This window comes from Hypomesus nipponensis, chromosome 14 (genome assembly GCF_054491055.1).
Source record: "Hypomesus nipponensis isolate SF chromosome 14, ASM5449105v1, whole genome shotgun sequence".
NCBI lineage: Eukaryota > Metazoa > Chordata > Actinopteri > Osmeriformes > Osmeridae > Hypomesus > Hypomesus nipponensis.
The window spans coordinates 14,129,450-14,149,283 of record NC_140374.1 but is presented as its reverse complement, the minus strand read 5'-3'; the positions used below and the strand labels follow the sequence as shown (position 1 = coordinate 14,149,283).

Sequence of the window (19,834 nt, the reverse complement as noted above, 5' to 3'; positions counted from 1 at the left end):
AATAAACAAATCGCTGAGGGACGGAGCCTGGAAAGTGGCACTGTACACGTGGATCCATGCTTTTCTGCCTCCGTAGCCAGTCACTCGCCCAATTAACAATGTTCTCTTCAATGCTCTCTTCAATGCTCTCTTCATCTACCCACTGGTGCGAGCCATTTAGCTTTCCCCCCTTAGCTTTTTGTGGAAAATGAAAAGTCCCATTCAGCATGATGCGACACATGATCAGGGTGGAGAAAGCCCTTCTACCTTATTAGTTGTAAGCGGCCATGTTTTTAATTTGATTATTCCACTCCTCTGATGGGTCTAATCGCGATGAATGGCCACCAAGTGAGGTGTTGCTGTCTACCTTCAATGCTGATGTCACGGGAAGGGGTACAAACTCACGTCGATGGGCTTTGCTGAATGCTTGACTACGGGGGCTCACTTGCTGTCGTTCCTACCCATGATGCATGTCGTCTCTCTCCCCAGCCTCCCAGTACAAAAACACAGTTGGCAATCATGCTACAGCCTTAGGAGTACTAATACACTCCAATAAGTCAATGTTTTAGACCACGTCTCCACAGCGACTTTACGCAACTCAAATGACTCATCAACAGTATAGTTAGAATCAAGCTATGTCACAACTGTGTGAGACATCAAACTTAATGACCAGGCTAATGGTGTATCCATTCACTTTGACAAGTATTTGAAATTCCTATGCTGTCTTTTAAGCCGTCTGCTGTCCTCTTTGGAGTCTTAGCGAGAACAAATAAATGAGAATGGGCTTTAGTGAAACAAAAACAGAATAACTAAAAGCCCTCCTATTAACTGTCATGGCTACAAAGTCGACGGCTTGGCGACTCCTGCCTCTAATGAGGCGGCCGCTATCTCGGCGCCTTCGAAAGGCTGTCACTCGTCTGCGACGCCGACTGTGAGAGAGGAAAGCAGCTGTTCCTGGTGACACGTTTCTCCAAATCGATACATCAAAGGCCTGTACTCCGCCTGAACCTGGACCTGCCAGCCAAAAGCCCGCAAACAAGCAGGAGAGAGACGCATCAAGAATCGGGTGAGAGAACCGGCACAGGGAGTCTCTAGAACCCAGAGTACCTAAAGCTTTCAGCAGGGGAGCGCAATAAAGCCAGCCTTTGTATCCATTTCCCTTCATAATGAGCCAATTGGAAATAAATATATATATATGCATATATATATATATATATATATATATATATATATATATATATATATATATATATATATATATATGCATTTCAGTGGAACCTACACAAAAGACTCCTTTGTGCCGTCGCCACATGGCCTCCACATTTTTCCAGAGGTTGCATGAGGAGCGCATTATAAAAGACAAAGGTATAATGAAACATGTCAAAGAACAAAATGGCTGGTGGGATAGGGAAGCAGGGACCACGGCCACCAACTGTCTTCCTCCCGCGATGTAATCACAGGTCCAATGCATAGGGCCTGTTTTGTCTTGTTACTTCCTGGCGGATGGTGTATTGAATCCGACAGCGGACGGGACATTTTTCTTTGTGGTCTCTTGTGGAGAGGCATCTCCCCTTAATCTAATTCCCCGGGAACGTCTGATGCTACGTCTCTATCCTCCATCATCCCAGGACACCTTCCCTAAGTGCGGACGCCACACGCTTCCCCTGATAACACTTTCATTAATTCAGCCGCGTGTCTTTTTGCCGGTGCTTCGAATTGGGTGTTATCAGAAGCCACCCAGCGACATTTGAAAGCGCCAGCTTTCACGGCATATCGCTGCTCATAGACACGCATTATTGATTCGAGATGCACTCCTCTCAATGGGATTCCTGGTGTGCCGTCTGGCTGAGGTGTTTCTCTAAACAGCAATGTGAACACATCTAGGAGGCCCCTCTCTTGTTAGTTGGGCACAGGAAGTGTTGTAAGCCCCGACCAATCATTCATTGGTTAGATCTTTTCATGGGATACAACTGCAATCAGCAGCACCTGGCAATCTCCATCAACCATTCATACAATCACAGGTGAAAACCAAAGGCCTAACAAATTAGGATTACACAATATTTCTAAATAAATAAATAAAACGTAATTAAACATAAACTATTAAATCCAAAGAAAGGGAGTTTCAGAATAGCTGTAGATGGAAACCCAAGGAAAACATTCAAGATGGAAACCCAATAAAAACATTCAAGTAATATGTAAGACTGAGGACACTCTTGCCCGACTGGAGGACTGTTTGATTTGATGGAAGGAGTCAACGCAATAATACAGTAATATGTGACTCCACAAAAAAGTGCATAAACCATTAACTGTAACCTTGAGGGATAAACAGTCAATGAAATATCTCCGATGTACTGTTTTAATGCTTGATCAGGGCACTGATCTCAATGCAAGCATGTTCACTAAACAGCTGTTCAGCTAATACTAAGGCTGTGGAGCTAACCACAATCTCAGAATACATAACTGACCCCCAGAGGCTACGGTGCCATGCCAGGAACATGTAAACCCCTACTGAAATGGTAACTCAGAGGCCCACACTATACATTCCTTCCTGAGCAGCCAGTTTTTATTTTTACACAAACACAGAACCACGCACAGAACTTTAGAAAAATGTATGTTGCGAAAAACATTATGGATTATATGTTATATTATGGACCTTTTTGGACAGGTTCCATAGTATTGTATGAAGCAACAGCAACTCTTACCATACAATCAATATTACAGCAGGTTGGCATCAGCTTAAAATGAACTGTACTACAAAACACTGCCAGTCTTGATCATTTCGTATTCAGCAGGTCCCTATAAATGAGCCTGCTTGACTGAGTGGCCTCATCCCAGCTGGGTTCTACCCTTCGGTTCTACCCCTGGTTCAACCCCCGGTTCTACCAGTTTCACTGACAGAGGTAAAGTCAGTCTCCTGAGCCTTGATGGTCTTGACCCAGTTAAGACGGGCTACTGACTGATGACCGCAGCCAAGACCTGCTGACAGGATTTATTGAGACGATAAATGAGAGTGGGCCTTGCGTTGCTGTGGAGAAATTATTTATATATTTTGATAAATACTTTGGCTAAGCGCCGCACAACCTTGCACCGGTGTTTGCAGGGCATGTTTCAGTCTCTGAATATACTTTGTGGGATTGTTATTGCCCACTGGGAGTGTCTCATAGACTCAAAGTGAGCACATTTTCCAAGACTTGTTCAGCCCCCTGGAATGGCCTTGGTTATTTTTACTTTGACAAGTTTTCCATTAATTTGCAGTAAAAATAAAATAAAAAATACAAAATACAATTCCAATACAAAAATATAAATAAGTATAACAATGACAGTTGTGCTGAACTTGAAATACATGAGAATCAGCAAGTGTGGCTAACCATCAGTTTCACTGTGGAGTTCACAGCTCGGGGAACGCTAACATATGTAGGTGCTTACTGCCCGGGTGTTGTACTTGACATTTTAAACAAATCAGTTCCAATCAATACCAAAGGTTACAGCAGTAACACTGCTGGCTTTGAAGAAGTTAAATGGAGTCAAGTCTGTTTGACGCTGAACTCTGTCCCTCCCCTAAACACTCTGCCATCACAATCCGGGGGCCTTGCTCAATCGATTCTAAACAACGTTAGCTGCTAGCAGCAGTCTCAGAATACTCAAAGGACATCTTGAGATCTGCTTTGCCTGAGATTGAATATAAACTTGTGTTATTGGGAAGCTGTATATTAACTGCGTATCTGAACAGTTGAAAAAATTGTTCTACTCAAAGCTACCGAACATTTCAAGGAGATGGCCCTGGTGCTTCTGGAAACAGCTGTGGTACACACGTATAATCTGTGGTACATGGCTGGGTCACATGGAACAATGACTAGAGATTATACAGCCTTCTCAGTCATTTGCAAACGTTACTGAACACAGAGACTTTTAAGAGTCATCATAGTCTTTGGAGACTAAAAGGAAGTACACCAGCTGCAGAAACCAATGGAGTTTCCTCACTAGCTTCTCAAACACATCCTCAGTTCCCTACCATATATTCAGCAGGATTGAATGGTTCTCAAAAAAGCCTTTTGTTATGTTTTATATCTCTTAGAAGTTAACTACACTTTCCATGTGTGTCATGGACCTTTTTTTGTTGGGGGGGGGGGGGGGGGCTAGGCTATTTGGCTCATTGTCCATCTTGCCCGATGCAACATCGAGGGTACCAGAAGTTTCAGCTGTAAAAAGTCACATTACTATTTGCACTCCCTCCCCCCTTCAGGGGGCTGTTGTGAAACTCTTGCAAACTTCAGATAACAAATGTAATCATTTCCTAATTCATATACCATTTCAGCCCATGGTAAACATCAAATCAATAGTCAATTTGTCATTGGAGGGAGCAGGTTTGGGGAATACTCCCTTCTTCTACCAAACAAAATGAGCCAATCAATTGCCACTGTAGTGGAGACAACTGAGGGAAGGGGGTCCAACTCACCTGAAGGTTGATTGCTCCGAATGCCAAAACAACCATCCTTCTCAGCACTCTCTTTTATTACACTGAGGTGGGGAAAGTCTCGCCACAAGGCCCCATTGGCATTTGGGTAACAATAGATGGCACAAACTGTCACAGCCTGAAGCTGACTTCATCTGGCAGGTGTATTATTCTTCTGGTTCCCTGTTCCCAAGACAAATTTAAAGCAATTTGAAAGCTTCGCCGGCTGAAAGTGTACACAAACAAATATCTCTATTTCAGACGGGCAACTTTTCTTTTTTATATCTCGGGACTTCACCGGTCCACAAGGTTTAACCTAGGTGGAGTTTCCCTGAGTTCAGGACAACTGGGTCCTCTGAAGGAAGATCATTGAAAGTTGTTCACATCACTCTGCCAACAAATCTAGATAAGTAGTTGAGCAGCTCAACTTTCAACCATCATTAACTGACCCATTGTTGTGCTGGCTCAGAATTACAAAGCTGCACATTAATCAACGTGAACAATCTTTGTTACAATAGAAAAAAAACATATTAATGTGAGAAAATGTGAAATTTGGGATGATTGATTGAATATTTGTGTTGTTTCCTCCGTCGGGCCGATTACTCATGCTAAGAAGAGCCGCTCATCAGTATAATGATAATGGTGTGGCGAGGAAGCATTTTGGCGGCTGTTCCCAGCTCTTAGCTCATCAGATTCTTGTTGATGAAGCGACTCTCTTTGAGAACCCTCACTGGGAATCCATGGCACAGGGGGAGAACAATCCTCTGTGCCTCCCCACTACATATTAACTCACACATCATTCATCCGAGTGCTGCACCAAGTTGTCATCTATAATCATTTGCCTTTTTGCCATTCTTCACTTGTTCCTTTTAGCCGTACGGGCTTGTAATGAAACACTCTCTCTCTCTCTCTCTCTCTCTCTCTCTCTCTCTCTCTCTCTCTCTTTCTCTCTCTCTCTCTCCCTCCCTCCCTCCCTCCCTCCCTCCCTCCCTCCCTCCCTCCCTCCCTCCCTCCCTCCCTCCCTCCCTCCCTCCCTCCCTCCCTCCCTCCCTCCCTCCCTCCCTCCCTCCCCCCTCCCCCCCCCCTCCCTCCCTCCCTCCCTTGGTCCGTCTCTTCCCTCATACATACACACACACACAACCAAATATATCCCATGAACAGCCTCTTATGAAAATTGCCCGGAGTGACAAAGTGGAAGGATGTGCACTTCTTTATGCCGTTGCTTCTTCACAAGGCTCAGACCCACAATGGGTATCATGTGGGATAATGATAAATGTCCTCCTGCACTAAGTGGACCAAGGCAACACATCATGTTTTACTGCTGTAATCTGCAGTATTTTCAAGGACAACGGCCTGTCTGTCCCTCTTCACCTAATTTCTCACTGTATTTTGGATAGTAATGAGGTGATGCAGTAAGGGGCACCATTGCTGGGAGCTTGACAGAATCCTGTACATGACAGTCATGCTTCAAATTTAGCATTCCATTTCCACACTCTTCCACATTTTTTTGTAAATGTTCGGAATATAAGAGAGTGTGTGTGTCTGCATGTGTGTGTGTGTGTGTGTGTGTATGTGTGTGGTGGGGGAGTCTTTTGTGCAATCTAATAATCATGGTGTGAAAGGTGCAAGGCCTACAGTCTCTTGTTAAACAAAAGGATAAGCTTATCAAATCCTTCTTCTTGTCCAGCCATATCCCTTGCTCTCATCTGGGTGTTCCAATGAGTCATTACAACTCACTTGTCTCCCTCGTATGTTTCAAAGCACTTCTGAAGATTATCGCCAAAGATTGCTAAATGACCTGAAAAAACATGTCACTATGACAAATGACAGCAATACGCCTGTGTGTGTGTGTGTTTCCGTGTGCATGCATGTGGGAGTGATGCAGTGCATTCCGATGCACTGGCATACTCATACTTGTAATGCCTTTATCAGTTACTGATTGCTACTGCTATCATCTCAATCTATTTTCCAACAGTGATAGCTCTTATATGCGCTACTGTGATTGCTTGCAGTACTAGAACCATATCATAGTCTGTATCTGTGATTCCTTCGTTATTACATTTCGAACAGCAATTTTCAAAGATGCTGTAGAAACTGGGAGATTGGCTTGCTTCGCCATACTGTTGTCTTGCAGGCACTCACCTTCTATACCCAGTGTGATTTGAACTGTACCTTTGAATTGATTGCGCTATCAAAAACAAATGCATTACATGACTGCATTTCTTAACAGCGCAACATGTTTGTCTGCGAGCCAAATATGCTATCAGTTTTGTGCATTTATGCATATTTGAGCAAATGGATTGCAGTCGTGGGAATTCATTTGATGGGGATATTTTCTATTAATGAAATACAGAAGAAATGCTTGCTAACAGATGTTGACGGCATGAGCCATTCATCTGTAATCACTGGTGAAGAGATTAAAAGATTAATAAAACTGACTGGTACAGTGCTAAAACAGTAGAGACCATGTTTATTCTAGAATGGGGGCATGCCAAACAAGAAAAATATTTTACTGACAACTCTTTAACGCAGTAGAACCCCTCTCCGGGGGTATAAATCATTAACTACAGGTCTATTTGTTACAGAACGTGAATCATCTTGCATCTCAACGATACGAAGAGAATCTGAACACCTGCAAATGCTTCATCACTGTGTTTTCTGATTAATTGACGCAGTGCACAAATCCACAGGACACATCCTGCATTTGAAGAACTTGGTTCCTTAAAAGAGGAAACCATTTCGTAATCACATCATTCATCAATGTGGTGGATTCCACGGGAAGAGAGGTGCAAGTGTGAAAGTGTTTTCCCTGAGGCATCCAGAAGAATAAAGAGATGGAGATGGGAAATTACACAAGGTACAGCGGGATGCAGATGTGAATGAGTACATTCTTGAAACCATTTCAAAAACAAGTGGTAAAGCTAGAATCCCATAGATGCTGTACCTTATAAACTGAATTGAAAAGACAATTTGACAATAAAATGATGTATGAGGATCAAAGCCTATCCCTGATTTGGGGAACCCATGTCAATGAATTTTGTTTGTTTGTTTGTCAAGGACCACCTCAAAAAGAAAATTCCTTCAACAGTTACTACTGTGCCCCAGTACCTGCTAATTCAAAGCATACTAAGACATTATGAGAGATGGTGGTATCCCATAATGAATACATATATTTTGGTCGAGCCAGGCCACATGGTAAAACTGTACACTATCTACTACTCTACAGTAATGTGAGACATTTTCTCTTTTCTATTCCCCGCTCCTATTCCTATCAAGTGATTACGTTTTGCTGTTTCGAAATTTAGCACTCGTGATAGGTGACGTTGTGTTCGAGGAAGAACAGACCGTTTTCCAGTCTAGCAAGGCAGCTCGATGGAGAAAACCACTTCCTGGATTTTGGAACTCATCTACTGTAGGCTCTGCAATGACCAGTGATGCTTCTTCAGAAAGAATTGTTCAGCTGCAGGGTCTCCATTCAGCTGCCCAGCAGTCTACTACCTCTTCTAGGGAGGTTCCATTTCAGCTTGTCAGGTGGATGATTGATTCTTTCTCCAAAATAACTCTGCCCAGTATCACCAGTTACTCGAGGCTCCAGGTATTCATCTTCTCCAGTCTTTCCTAATCTTGTTACTCCTTATCCAAACCTACTCATCTAGATTATACATTTTAGAAACGTTTAGATAGTCTGGCTGACCTACAGTGTGAATGAAGAGTTGACTGATGATTGAGCAAAGACTATCCGTTAGTCCTAATACCAACTAATGCGGATGAATATTGTCATGGGCAAGGCATGTGGTTCATAGCATTTGGTTGATAACTTTATATTTCCAGCAAGAAAATTGGTTTAATTTATTACTCTTTGTATATGTAGCAACCAGGTTTGTTTTTTGTGTTTTTGTTGATCTGTACATAATTATTAAGGCAATTATTTCACACATTTGTATATGTTATTCATTAGGTTTGCTCACAACCTTAATTTACTTTTGTAATTTGGGGGATACAGACATTGTATTATTTTCAAGTTACAATTTACAATGTTGACCTTGTGTCAGTAAAGTTCATTCATTCTTAGGAAAATATCAAAACCAATTCTGCAGATGATCAAGGGATACAGGGAGACAAGGTTAGTTAGATCAGAATTTAAAAATTGACTGTTGCCAAGGCAGACATATCCTGACTTAATTGCTATGTCAACTTCAAGGAGAGAGTTTAAGACCGCAGCGCTGGCTTCTGGAAGAGTCTACTTCCGAACCCAGGTATGTACATGTACCCAAGAGACCTAGCCCCAAATCCCAGGCAACAGCTATTTCTAAACCCCATCGCATCCGCTTTGACTCCCTCTCTCCCTTTTTATCTGGCGTCACTAGAACATATAACGTCAGTTGGCTGCACAGTCCATTAAATAAACGACACCAAGGACAGTATTTGTCAATTATATTGTATAATAGCAGGCAGTGAAAAAAAACAGTGTTTATGGTTTACTGTTAAGAGCTTCAGATGATTCCAGTCAGAATATCCTTAGACTTGGCTTTCAGACAGGTTAATGGTCCTCTATACCTCCATAAGGGACATTCTACAACTGGCTGGAAAATGCTATTCAAGTATACTGAAAAATGATATTGTCCTGTCAGTGATATTGTTCTCTTGGGGAATAAAAATAGTCATGAGGATAGATATAAAACCGTAGAAATTACAACTTAGCATAAACCACTCTGCCCTCTGAGAGACATCTGCAATCACTTGGAATGAATCATCAGCAATGTCACAGCATGGTTATCTTGTGTCCTCCAGTAAGAGTTTCATGAAAACAGAGTGTTCTGTCTCATAATACAGTGATCTAGCAGGTGGTGAACTTACAGGTCTCACCAAAAAAAAGAAAACATGATGTGTTTTTTTTCCAATTTCTAAATATTCTCTCTCTAATTGAAGTAGTTACATCAGGGAAAGCCAGACATTCCAGATGCCTAAACTAGACACAAGTTGCCTGTAATCAAGCAACATCAGACACGACAATGTTTGCAAACTGAATTTCCTCATTGATTACGTGTAAGTTTCTTTCACACTGTAGGAGCTGTGAGATTTATTTTTCCGTCCATCCGTTGTCTCTTTGAGGAAAATGTGAGATGGCAAAAGACAGCTGTTCCTTGTGTGATTAATACGGGCCTTGAGGGTCTTGAAAAGAGATCAAAGTCACAGGTGCAATCTTTACACAGAAACATTTCCACAAAAGCACAAACGCAATCCCCATTTTGATTGTGTCTTTGTGGATATTATCTAAACTCCGACAAGACAAAGACGATGACAACCAAAGTTTGACTGATTTCTCACAGTGTGGTTGCAGTTTGGCTAATGCAAGGAAATGTATTTGTGATAGATATATGGATTTAGGATATATGGATTATCCTGCTACACTTGTGACCTCCTAGGAAGATAAGACATCAGCGTACAGGACAAGGGAAGTTGAGTTAGGTGAAGAATGCAATAATAACACCAGGAACACCTTAAATTGAATCCTTAGAAGATTTCGAGAACGAGAGTATTCCAAAATGATTGAAATTGAACTTGTCATTCCAACCAGATAGACTGCAATACTGCTCAGAGGCTGGCTGTGTTTTATTTATGGACTGAATGACAAAAGAAGGAGAGTATCTAGCGAAGATATGACCTGACATAAATGCCAAGCCTTCAAGATGCGACACACGCTAGGTGAGTAAAGGTCACCAGTATGTAGGAACAGCATCATTCTGCAAGCTCCGATACCTACAAGCCATCCTGTCATGTTATTGCGTCTCAGGGTAGCAAATGTAACGAAAGTAGTGTCTGAGGGAAAGTTGGGAACTTCTGAGCTCTGACAGACAGGTCATGGCAATCAACGACATTCAACACAATGCCGAAGCAAAGTTCTAACGGTCTAAAATAGCGTCTTTTGTGCCAGGAATCGGAAAACATCAGAGAGGAGCAAAGATGGAGCACTTCCTCCTCCCAGACAAAACCGAACCTTACTGGAGGTTGGAAACTTTTGATTCACTTCTGCTTTTATCAGTGGAGCCTTTGTGATGGTTGCATGCTGAGGAAGCCAAGATTAAAAGTGTCCAAACACACCATATCAACACGACAATCACACAAACGCAATACACACGCCCCCCCACCAGGAGAATAAGACAATTCTCTGTTGCCTGTTGCAGACTCTCCGAGGTCTCTGCAGGTCCCCAGAGAGCAGGTGATGAAACACAACGTAACATTCGGTTCCCACACGAGATCCCTTTAATCAACATAACAGAGATAACCGGGAGTAATCGGGATGAGATCAGAACAGGCTCAGGAGGATGCAGAGACGGGTGTCCCCGAAGAGAGAGAAGAGCTTAGGAGTCTCTCTCCGCCATCCTCTCCTCAAGCTCTCTATCTGCCTCTCTCTCTTTCTCAGTTAGTACACCTATGCAGCCACCAAAAGCAGAGAGGGGAGGGGGGCTATCTTGGCACTTACCGTCCACACAGGCTGGTCTGGCTCTCGTGGTTCCGGCAATCTGGCCCTTCTTGCAGGCACACCTCGCCGTCTGTCGCGCAATGGTCCTCCGTGGCTGACTGCTGTCGCGGTCCAGAGTGACGATCTCGCACGTTCCTGCAGCCAGCTGACCTACAGGCGGAAAGAGGAAGGAGGAGTGATGTCAGACCGAGATAACGAGGTGGAGATGGCAAAGGAAGCTGACGTGCCACTTGGCTGAGGTGGAATTAGAGAGGGGAAATTGCGCTCGTTTAGGCATTGCGGAGATGATGATCAACGGATCTAGCTCAGATTATTTCATGTTTTTTGTTTTAAATAAACCCTGGTGAAACCTACAGTACATAACTGTGAAACAGTGTGTTAAACAGTGCAATTTGTCTTATTTTTCTTTGGCACTGCTTGGGATTGAACGCTGTTGTATCTGGGGCCTGGACAGTCTGTAGATGTATCTAAATCCTCAGAACCTTTTGACCCGTCACCTGATTGTAGATTAACCTGTTTGAGTGAAGTAGCCCTGGGCCTTCTCCACAGGGAGGAAGTGGTCTATCATGGCCAGCATTTTTAATCTGTGACACACACACACACTCTCCATCTCTCTCTTGCTCCCTTGCTCTCTCACATTCTCTTTCCATTCCTCTCTATTACAATTTTTCTCTCTTTTCAGGCCTTTCCTTGACTCTCATTCCATTCTTTTATCTATCTCTTTTCCTCATCCCCCCCCTCTCTCTCTCTCTCTCTCTCTCTCTCTCTCTCTCTCTCTATCTCTCTCTCTATCTCTCTCTCTCACACACACGCATACACACACACACACGCACGCACACACACACACACACACACACACACACACATACAGTGATTTAATCTGGCCCCAAGTCACAGTGCAGAGGTTCTGGGAGAGTTAATTAAGTTTACTACGGGGATACATCTGAAGTAATGGTGCTCTGTCAGGACAGTGATGATAAAGCAGTGTTCATGTCCCTAGTCACAGGGTGCCCGCCCGGTGTGACCAGGGATCACGAGACACAACAAGTCTTCTCCCTGGTGCCACTCTTGTACTTCTGTTTTTAAGATGCAAGGAATTCACAAAGGGATTGCAAAGAAAGCTACGTGGATCTGCGTTCTCTGTGAGTGCTGGTGCATTTATGATGCGTGGTTTCTGGTGCCATGTTTTGAAAACAGGTCTCACGAAATATGTGTGTTTGTGTGTGTGTGTGAGCCTGAGACTCCTCATTAAAATAATACCTACTGACTTATCCCCTATAAATCCGAAGGGAGACTCAAGTCTTTGATGTGGCCTTAGGGGTTTTAATGAATCTGCATACAACATGTAAAAGACCCTGCTACTGTACAGCAGAGGAGCTCTGGTAACAAACACAGCACATTTGCCATGTTCCCAGTTTCTGCATCAAATATGGAAACACTACTTGTTTAGATTCTGATATTGTCGTATAAGCTATTTGTTCAGTCCCCCAGAAAGACCTTATGAAAGACCTACACACAAACTCTCTCTCTCACTCTCTCTTACTCTCTTTATCTCTCTCTCCCTAACACACACACACACACACACACACACAATAAGCTCATAACATTTCCAGGAAACCACTTACATTCCAATGCAAATCTTTTGAGATGTTGACTGTGTTCACATACTGTAGATATATGATGGCCAATCTCTCGCAGCAGGAACAGAATGTGGAACAGGTTTCTCCATCCTACACATACTTTTCATCCTACTCCTTCTAAACACCATCTCTCTCCTGGCCTTGCTTTGGAGGTTACACGCACTTGCATGCACAGACACATATCTCATATTCTTGAAATTACTAACAAGGCCTTTAATTGGTTTGGCTTCCAGCCACTCTTGCGTTTCTGAGTTCAGGATACTAATGTTTGCAGCTCAGTCGAAACTTGTTACAATGTAAGGATGTGTTCGGTACAACTCCCTTACAACAAGACTGTTGGCTAATTACTTTGTGTTAAACAGAAGCAGCTGATAAGTAGCCTGCAATTTAACACTTGACTATTCCAAGCCCATTATCCCATACAAAACTGTTACTGTGATGTCATTACATAAAAAAATATAATAACTTAAGGTGATGACATTTGAAAGAATCTCTGTCTCATTTCACTGCTATTATAATAGACTGACAATAGACCAATGGGCCACTATGTTTGTTAGCGCTACGGTGGCTACATGCCTCAGGGCACTCCACGGGAAAGACAGGAGGTTACACAATCCATTTCAACCTTGCTACGCAATGTTAGACATGCAGCACGATATGCGATCCACATGTAGCCTACGTTACTCGCTACCTAAAAGGAACATTAGACCAAATCTCCATCATTCATGCCTAAGGCATGACCGTTTCCACGTTAGCATCTTGCGTTCTTTGACGTTGGTCCACACAGAAGAGCAAGAAACCCTGATGACCAGGGCTCTGAAGTATCACACATTCTCTGTTTCACATATTCCAGCCATTTCTCATGCAACACCTTGTATTTCTCACACATTTCAACTATTTCTCACACTGAGAAGGGATAACTATATCCTACATATACAACTATATCTCGCCATATACAATTAATGCACGAGGCACATTGAGATGTCATATTGAGATGTCTCGAGTTATACAGCGTTAATGCCAGATGTCAGATGACATCATATGATGATCATATGTAAACGTTTGCATTCCTCATATCTTTCTGCTGATTTAAGGGTATACCCGTACTATATGTAATATATGGGGGTAGCAGATAGGTAATATATGGGGGTAGCAGAAAAGCCCAGAGTCTAACCATAAATATATATTATGCCACCGTAAAATTGAGATGTCACATTAATGATGAGTAGATTGAGACGTATGTGGAGACGGCTTTAGTTGGGGCGAAATAAACGTTCCATCAAAGCTTGAGATAGAGACGGATTAGAGGTCGCTACTGTGCTAAAGTAATCAATATGATTATTGACATCTCTGTCGAGTGTTTCTTCTCCGTTTATGTGCGTTCCCTGCTCTTCTTGAATTTCACACTCATTTGGATTGATTCCCAGACCGAAACCGAAAAGTACAGTAGCCTACAGAAATGCTGTAACCTGTCTGTGGAAATGTTGTTTTATGGTGCGTGGGCTCCTATTTTTGCCTGACGAAATAGAGCCCTCGGCAACAAAATAACAATGTGTTTCAAAGCAGGCTCTCTATCTATTCGTTTTGCAGGAGGCTTGCATCTGAGAGGATTCCCTCTGCTTAGAAAGCGGTTAGCGGTTACGTTTTTGACCAATGAGCATGACCTATTGGGGGGGGGGGGAGTCAGGGGAGTCAGATGGCTGAGCGGTGAGGGAGTCGGGCTAGTAGTCAGAAGGCTGCCGGATCATTTCGCAGCTGTGCCAAATGACGTTGTGTCATTGGGCAAGGCACTTCACCCTACTTGCCTCGGGGGGAATGTCCCTGTACTTACTGTAAGTCGCTTTGGATAAGAACGTCTGCTAAATGACTAAATGTACTTTCCCAATTTTGAGGTTCTAACTCAAGAGTTAAGTTAGTAACAAGATGGTAAGAAAGACAGGTTTTTAGCATTAATTTCTGAAAGCTGAAACATGTTAACTATTAATGAACAGCTGAGGAAATAATTATTAGTAGATGCCTATAGTTTATGTTCAGCCTTCCTTGATTAGAACATACTTGAATTAAGTTCACAATGCACAGATATACGCTAATAGTACCCTAAGCACATGCAAAGAGAAAAAGGTTCCAACGCTGTATTCTGCAGAGTGAATAACCATGTCTGCTTCATCTCTTTACAAGCACCTTAAAGGTTTTGTGGTGTGCGATTTGTAATTCCAGGGCTTAAGAAATGACACTTCTGATGAGCCTCGTCTGGCTTCTGTGAAGTCTCTTCAATTGTTGTTCAGTTCCTATCATACAACCACTTCACTTCACATGCATGTTGGTAAGAAGTCTTCTACTGTTTTCCATGTTTTTTTTTTTTTGTTTTGTGTTATTCTAGCATATTTTGTCTAATTTTCACAAGTTCAATGATAAGCCCGGCCTATTGGGTGTTAGTCTGTTTCATGCACCTGTACCCACAGTGCTGCATAATGTCATAAACAAAGTAATACAGCAATAAATCCTGGATCCCAACAGATAAAACTTCCTGTTGGTGGTCATTGGTGCTCATCCAGAATACCAATCTTAGTTTGCCTCTTCCCGAATCTGAGCTGTTTATGATGCGTTATACTTCAGCCAATATTTTACAACGGTGAAGAAATATTACATCTCAGCCAGAACTACCAAAGAAAGTCTAGAACATTCTCCAGACGACCCCTTGTTGCAACCGTTCTCATCATAAAACTGAAAGTACTTTCAATCCAATCTATTTCAGGCAGCTGACTTGCTCAAGCGCTTCAGTGATTATTGGAAGATTTTCAAGAGGTGATTTGATTCTCTCGCTCTCGTCTCACTCACTTCTTCTCATGTAAGCCTCAAAAGTTTTTTGTTCTTGTTTTCTGTCCTGCAGTCTTAATGGCCTTGCCAGTGTGTTTGGTCAATGCATCTTAGAACACCTGCATCTACTGTTTTATTAAGACTTTTTTATGAATGCCGGCAATGGAACACGCATTAACTTTATCTTAAGGCTCTAATTACATTCATCTGTTTCAAATTTTAACCAATGTTGTTGATTTTATTTTGTATCAAACTACATGAACTTATCTTGTTATCAAAGGTGGGTTTTCCAAAAGAAATATGATATTAAAAGACACTTCACAATGTATTATGACGGCACAGTAGCATTCCATTTCATGGAGTTCTCCTTTCTCCTTCCCTTCAGAGAGAAGCAACTGGTAACAGTCTCTTAACAGTTTTTACATACATTATCTCAGTATCCATAACTACAGTACCAGTCGTGAAAACAGTAAGACATTAGATAAGTGACATGCCTGATCATAATCTCTAATACTGCAGCAGCTAATTCCATGTATTTTATTCGGGTTTCTTATGACAGTTATCCTAACCTATTTGGGCTACTGCACATTATTGAATGGGAAAAATTATGCTTTAATGTCTCAGCTCAAAAGCAGAATACTGAAATATCCCAAATAGCTGTGTACTTGTTTATGTAGCTCTTGAGAAACTTGAGATGGCGTCTCAGTTGTTTCTGATATCTGATTAAAGCCTGACCCCGCCATTTTGTTGGTGAGGCTAAAGCTGCAAAAGGAAAAACGCTGTCAGATTAAGTTTTCATGACATGGTATAAAAGTCATAGGATCTGCGAAAGTCAATATTAAGACAATGATAAGTTGAGCTGGTCAACAATCAAGCATCTGATCCAACTAAAATGAAAGGGTAGAAGCCCTTACATTGCAGTGACCATAAGATGTGGCTTAATTTACCAGTACAACCCCCTCCCCCTTGAACCCAGGGTAACCCTTCTCCTTAAACAAAGCAAGAACCTACTCGTTCTGAGTGCGTATAGGCCATAATTGCAGAGGCCTGCTAGATATCGGAGAGGGAAGAGTGCATAGTCCCATTCATGGAACTTCATCAGCATGCGAGGGGGTATCTTCGGTCACTGCAGTAACTGAATGCAGACTTCCCAACTCCCTGAGCTTTAATCTCTCTCCTCTCGCCCCTCATTCATTCATCTCTCCATTCAGGCCCAGCGTGTCTTGGCTCAGCTGTATGGTAAAAACACATCCTCTCTCTCTCTCTCTCCACCCCCTCCCTCCTCTCTTTATCGCTCTGTCTCTCTGTCCTCATATTTATGTCATCCTTAACTCAGTTATTGTCTTCATCATTGACTTCTATGTTTTCCCCTCCTCACAACATCTTTTTATATATTTTCATTTTCACCTTGTCTCTAAACCCTGACTTCCATCTTCCTTTAGCATTCTGTCACTATTCGGTCTCCTCCTTCCTTACTCCAACCCCCTCATTATCATCTCATTCTGCGCTTCAAGCCACATGAAGGTTTCTATTCTAGGTGCACTGGTACTGGTTATCAAAATAACTTTGGGTTGGAATAACTATCACCACAGTACCAACATTATGAGATACCTTTGGCTGGCTGCATTTTAGGAATGAAAAGCTTACTAGTAGATTTACCTCCCCTCTTGACATAGAAAGATATAAACTATATATCCTGCTGTATATGTACAGTATTGGCTTTTAGGAAAAAATTATAATAAGCAAAGCAATAACATGTTGTGTACTCTATTTCTAGCTAATATAGTAGCTTTAGGTAAGATACAACACAGTTCTCTACTTGAAAACGTAAAAAATAAACTGTCAGTTGCTGACTCTTAGCGGTTGGCCATTTTTTTCTTCTTTAGTAGAATGAAGTACAACTGAAGGACCTTATTGTTTTGAGAGAGAAAATAATCCTCAGCGACGTAGCTTATCAAACAGACACTAATCCACATGGACGTCTTTTTGTGATAACACAGAGACTGTGCTAAGTACCCCAAAGTCGTGATGGACAATGGCGATGACATTGACTACACAAACAATGTGTCGTCAGTGAAGTTTGCCAAGACACAAATGACAATGAACTCGCCAGTGACATGTGGTAATATCCTAGACTTCAGTTAGCATGTCATGTTTCTGGACTTCAAACTGACAACTGTGTCATCCAAAGAGGCTTTTGCCCCTGACAATGACAAGAATTTCAAAAGCTCAGCGGAGAAGTGTCAGCATGAAAAGGCCTCTTAACTGTCGGAGGATAGTCTTGCCTTCCAGAGGAGCTGCAAAATCTCTACCATGTACAGTAAAATGGTGTCTGGGCAACCATATTCAACTGCAAAGTATAAGTGGCCGTTTTTGTTTGGTTTACGGTCAATTGTCATGTGAAAACCTGGAACCTGTATAAAGCTTTGTGAGCTAAAGTTAGCTCAGGTTTCAGGCAAAGAACCGAAAAAAGACAAGATTATATAAAATTTGAGGAAGATAAAGAATGGCTTACACTATCTGACATAAAGTAAAACCGCATTCATAAAAAAAACAAGTGAGGAACTACCGTGATATAAAAAACACTTAATAAATGTAAATGTAGCTCTCTAAAGCGTATAAAACTGCTGTCCTCGCTGGCGGTGGTGATTGCAAGGGGACGGCTTCAGAGGAAGTTGCCGTGGTGACCCCTGAGAGAGCAGCGTAGACCTGTGGTGAGAGTCTGTTGGTTATCTGTCCTCGTGCCAGATGATTTTGGCAGACGTCCTCTTCCCCTAACCTCAGCCAAAAGCCTGCACTGATAGTGATACACCTCCCACAGGAGCATGCTGCACAAATGTGCACAGTACAGGGAAACAACATTTCTCTGTTTTGCCCATTTCAGTCAGTGGGACTGTAGGATTATATGGGCAGGCATGCATACTGACAGGGACACACTCCTACACACTCAAACACACAGTGCATTCTGTTTGATGTTTGAAAGTAAACAGCGTTTTTTTTATAGATTTATAACGTTCACCCTCTAATATGTCTTGAGCTTAGGTGGAATCCTGAACATTGCAGCATAATCCAAACACTACATTGAAAAGCTCAGCTATTGATTTCCACACATAATGTCTGCTTGTAGGAGCTGACCACAAGGATATATTGAACAGCAAAAGCACCATGTGGAGTATACTGAACACTATATAATACAAATGACAAAACTGAATACTAGCAGATTGTATCAATAAGGCAAGATCATGATGCAAGATTCAGGACCAATGCGAGAGAACATTCATTGCTTGACAACAGATTGTGACAAAATCAAGAGCACTGATTCATGATGTTCGGTGGATGTGCATTTTCTTTTTCAGTAAGGAAATATGGAAATCTACAGGGCTTTGGTGGGCAGATCACAGACTTGACTGTAAAAAGGCCATCTGGATGGTAGTCTCAAATTATATCACTTGTTACTACTACCAAAGTACAGCCAAGTCAACACATCATGTGTGTGTGTGTGTGTGTTCCAGATACACATTGGATTCTGGTTTGCAAATTTCATATCAGATCAATGATATTGTCTGGAGAACAGTTAAACATGGCCCATCAACAGAGGGGTCCAGTAATCTGAACACACCTGTGCACAGGACACTATATTTCTGGGACGGCACCCTAAATGTGTAGCTTCCCTCAATCCCAAATCTACTGTTTCAAACCATTTAAAAAGCAAAAAAATCACATTAAAAACCCTTCCTACAAAAGAAAAATCTAATTTCATTTCAAAAGATGTGGCCTAAGCAGCCCAAACTATTTTATTTTCCTGGGAGAGACAGGGACACGGATATAAATTCCTCTCAGACATAGTCATTCCATCAGAATCTACAGTAAGCCTGTCCGTCTTGCCCCAACCTTAACCAAGCTTATAATTGCGTTTGACAACCCATATTAAGATATGACCGTAGACCACTCCAATCAGTGCTGGTCCCTCTCTGTATTATGATATCCTGCAGCCCCAGGGCTACAAGGAAGCTAATATATCTCATTGCTCGTGCTCTCGCTGCTTACACGGCCAATGAAAGCTAGTCTGATAAGGGTTATCATCTGCAATCCCCACTCCCAGCCCCCTCCACGCCTTCCTGTCATCCTCCTCTTACAGCGCGGGCTGCTCTTGCTGAGATAACAGCAAGAGCAGATACTTCAGCGGTAAAAAGGCGTCTTTCTATGAATAAATACAAGCCTGTGTGACAAGGACAGAAAAATGTCCAACTGTTCCTCTTAGGATTCCCCCCCCCCATCCTTACAGTTTGAGTGTGCTTGGTTAAAGGTTAAAATGACAAAAAAATGCAATGAATTTAAATACACAGTGACTATCAAGAAAGGGTTGAAGTGAACCAACCCAAAGCTTGCCTGTCAACAACTTATCAAATACCAGCAGCGTTTAATCCAACCTAAAACGTTGAAAGTATACACGTCCAGTTG

The 19,834-nt window shown here is 42.2% G+C and overlaps 1 protein-coding gene across 2 annotated transcripts in view; it reads right to left on the bottom strand.

Annotated features, from left to right (window-relative positions):
• LOC146258732 (chemokine-like protein TAFA-5) overlaps positions 1 to 19,834 on the bottom strand; it is a 65,238-nt gene that overhangs the window by 14,725 nt on the left and 30,679 nt on the right. For both annotated transcript variants that reach the window (XM_084672302.1, XM_084672303.1), the window contains exon 2: positions 10,917 to 11,066. In XM_084672302.1, coding sequence (XP_084528428.1) covers positions 10,917 to 11,066 — 150 coding nt within the window. The remainder of the gene's footprint in view (positions 1 to 10,916; positions 11,067 to 19,834) is intronic.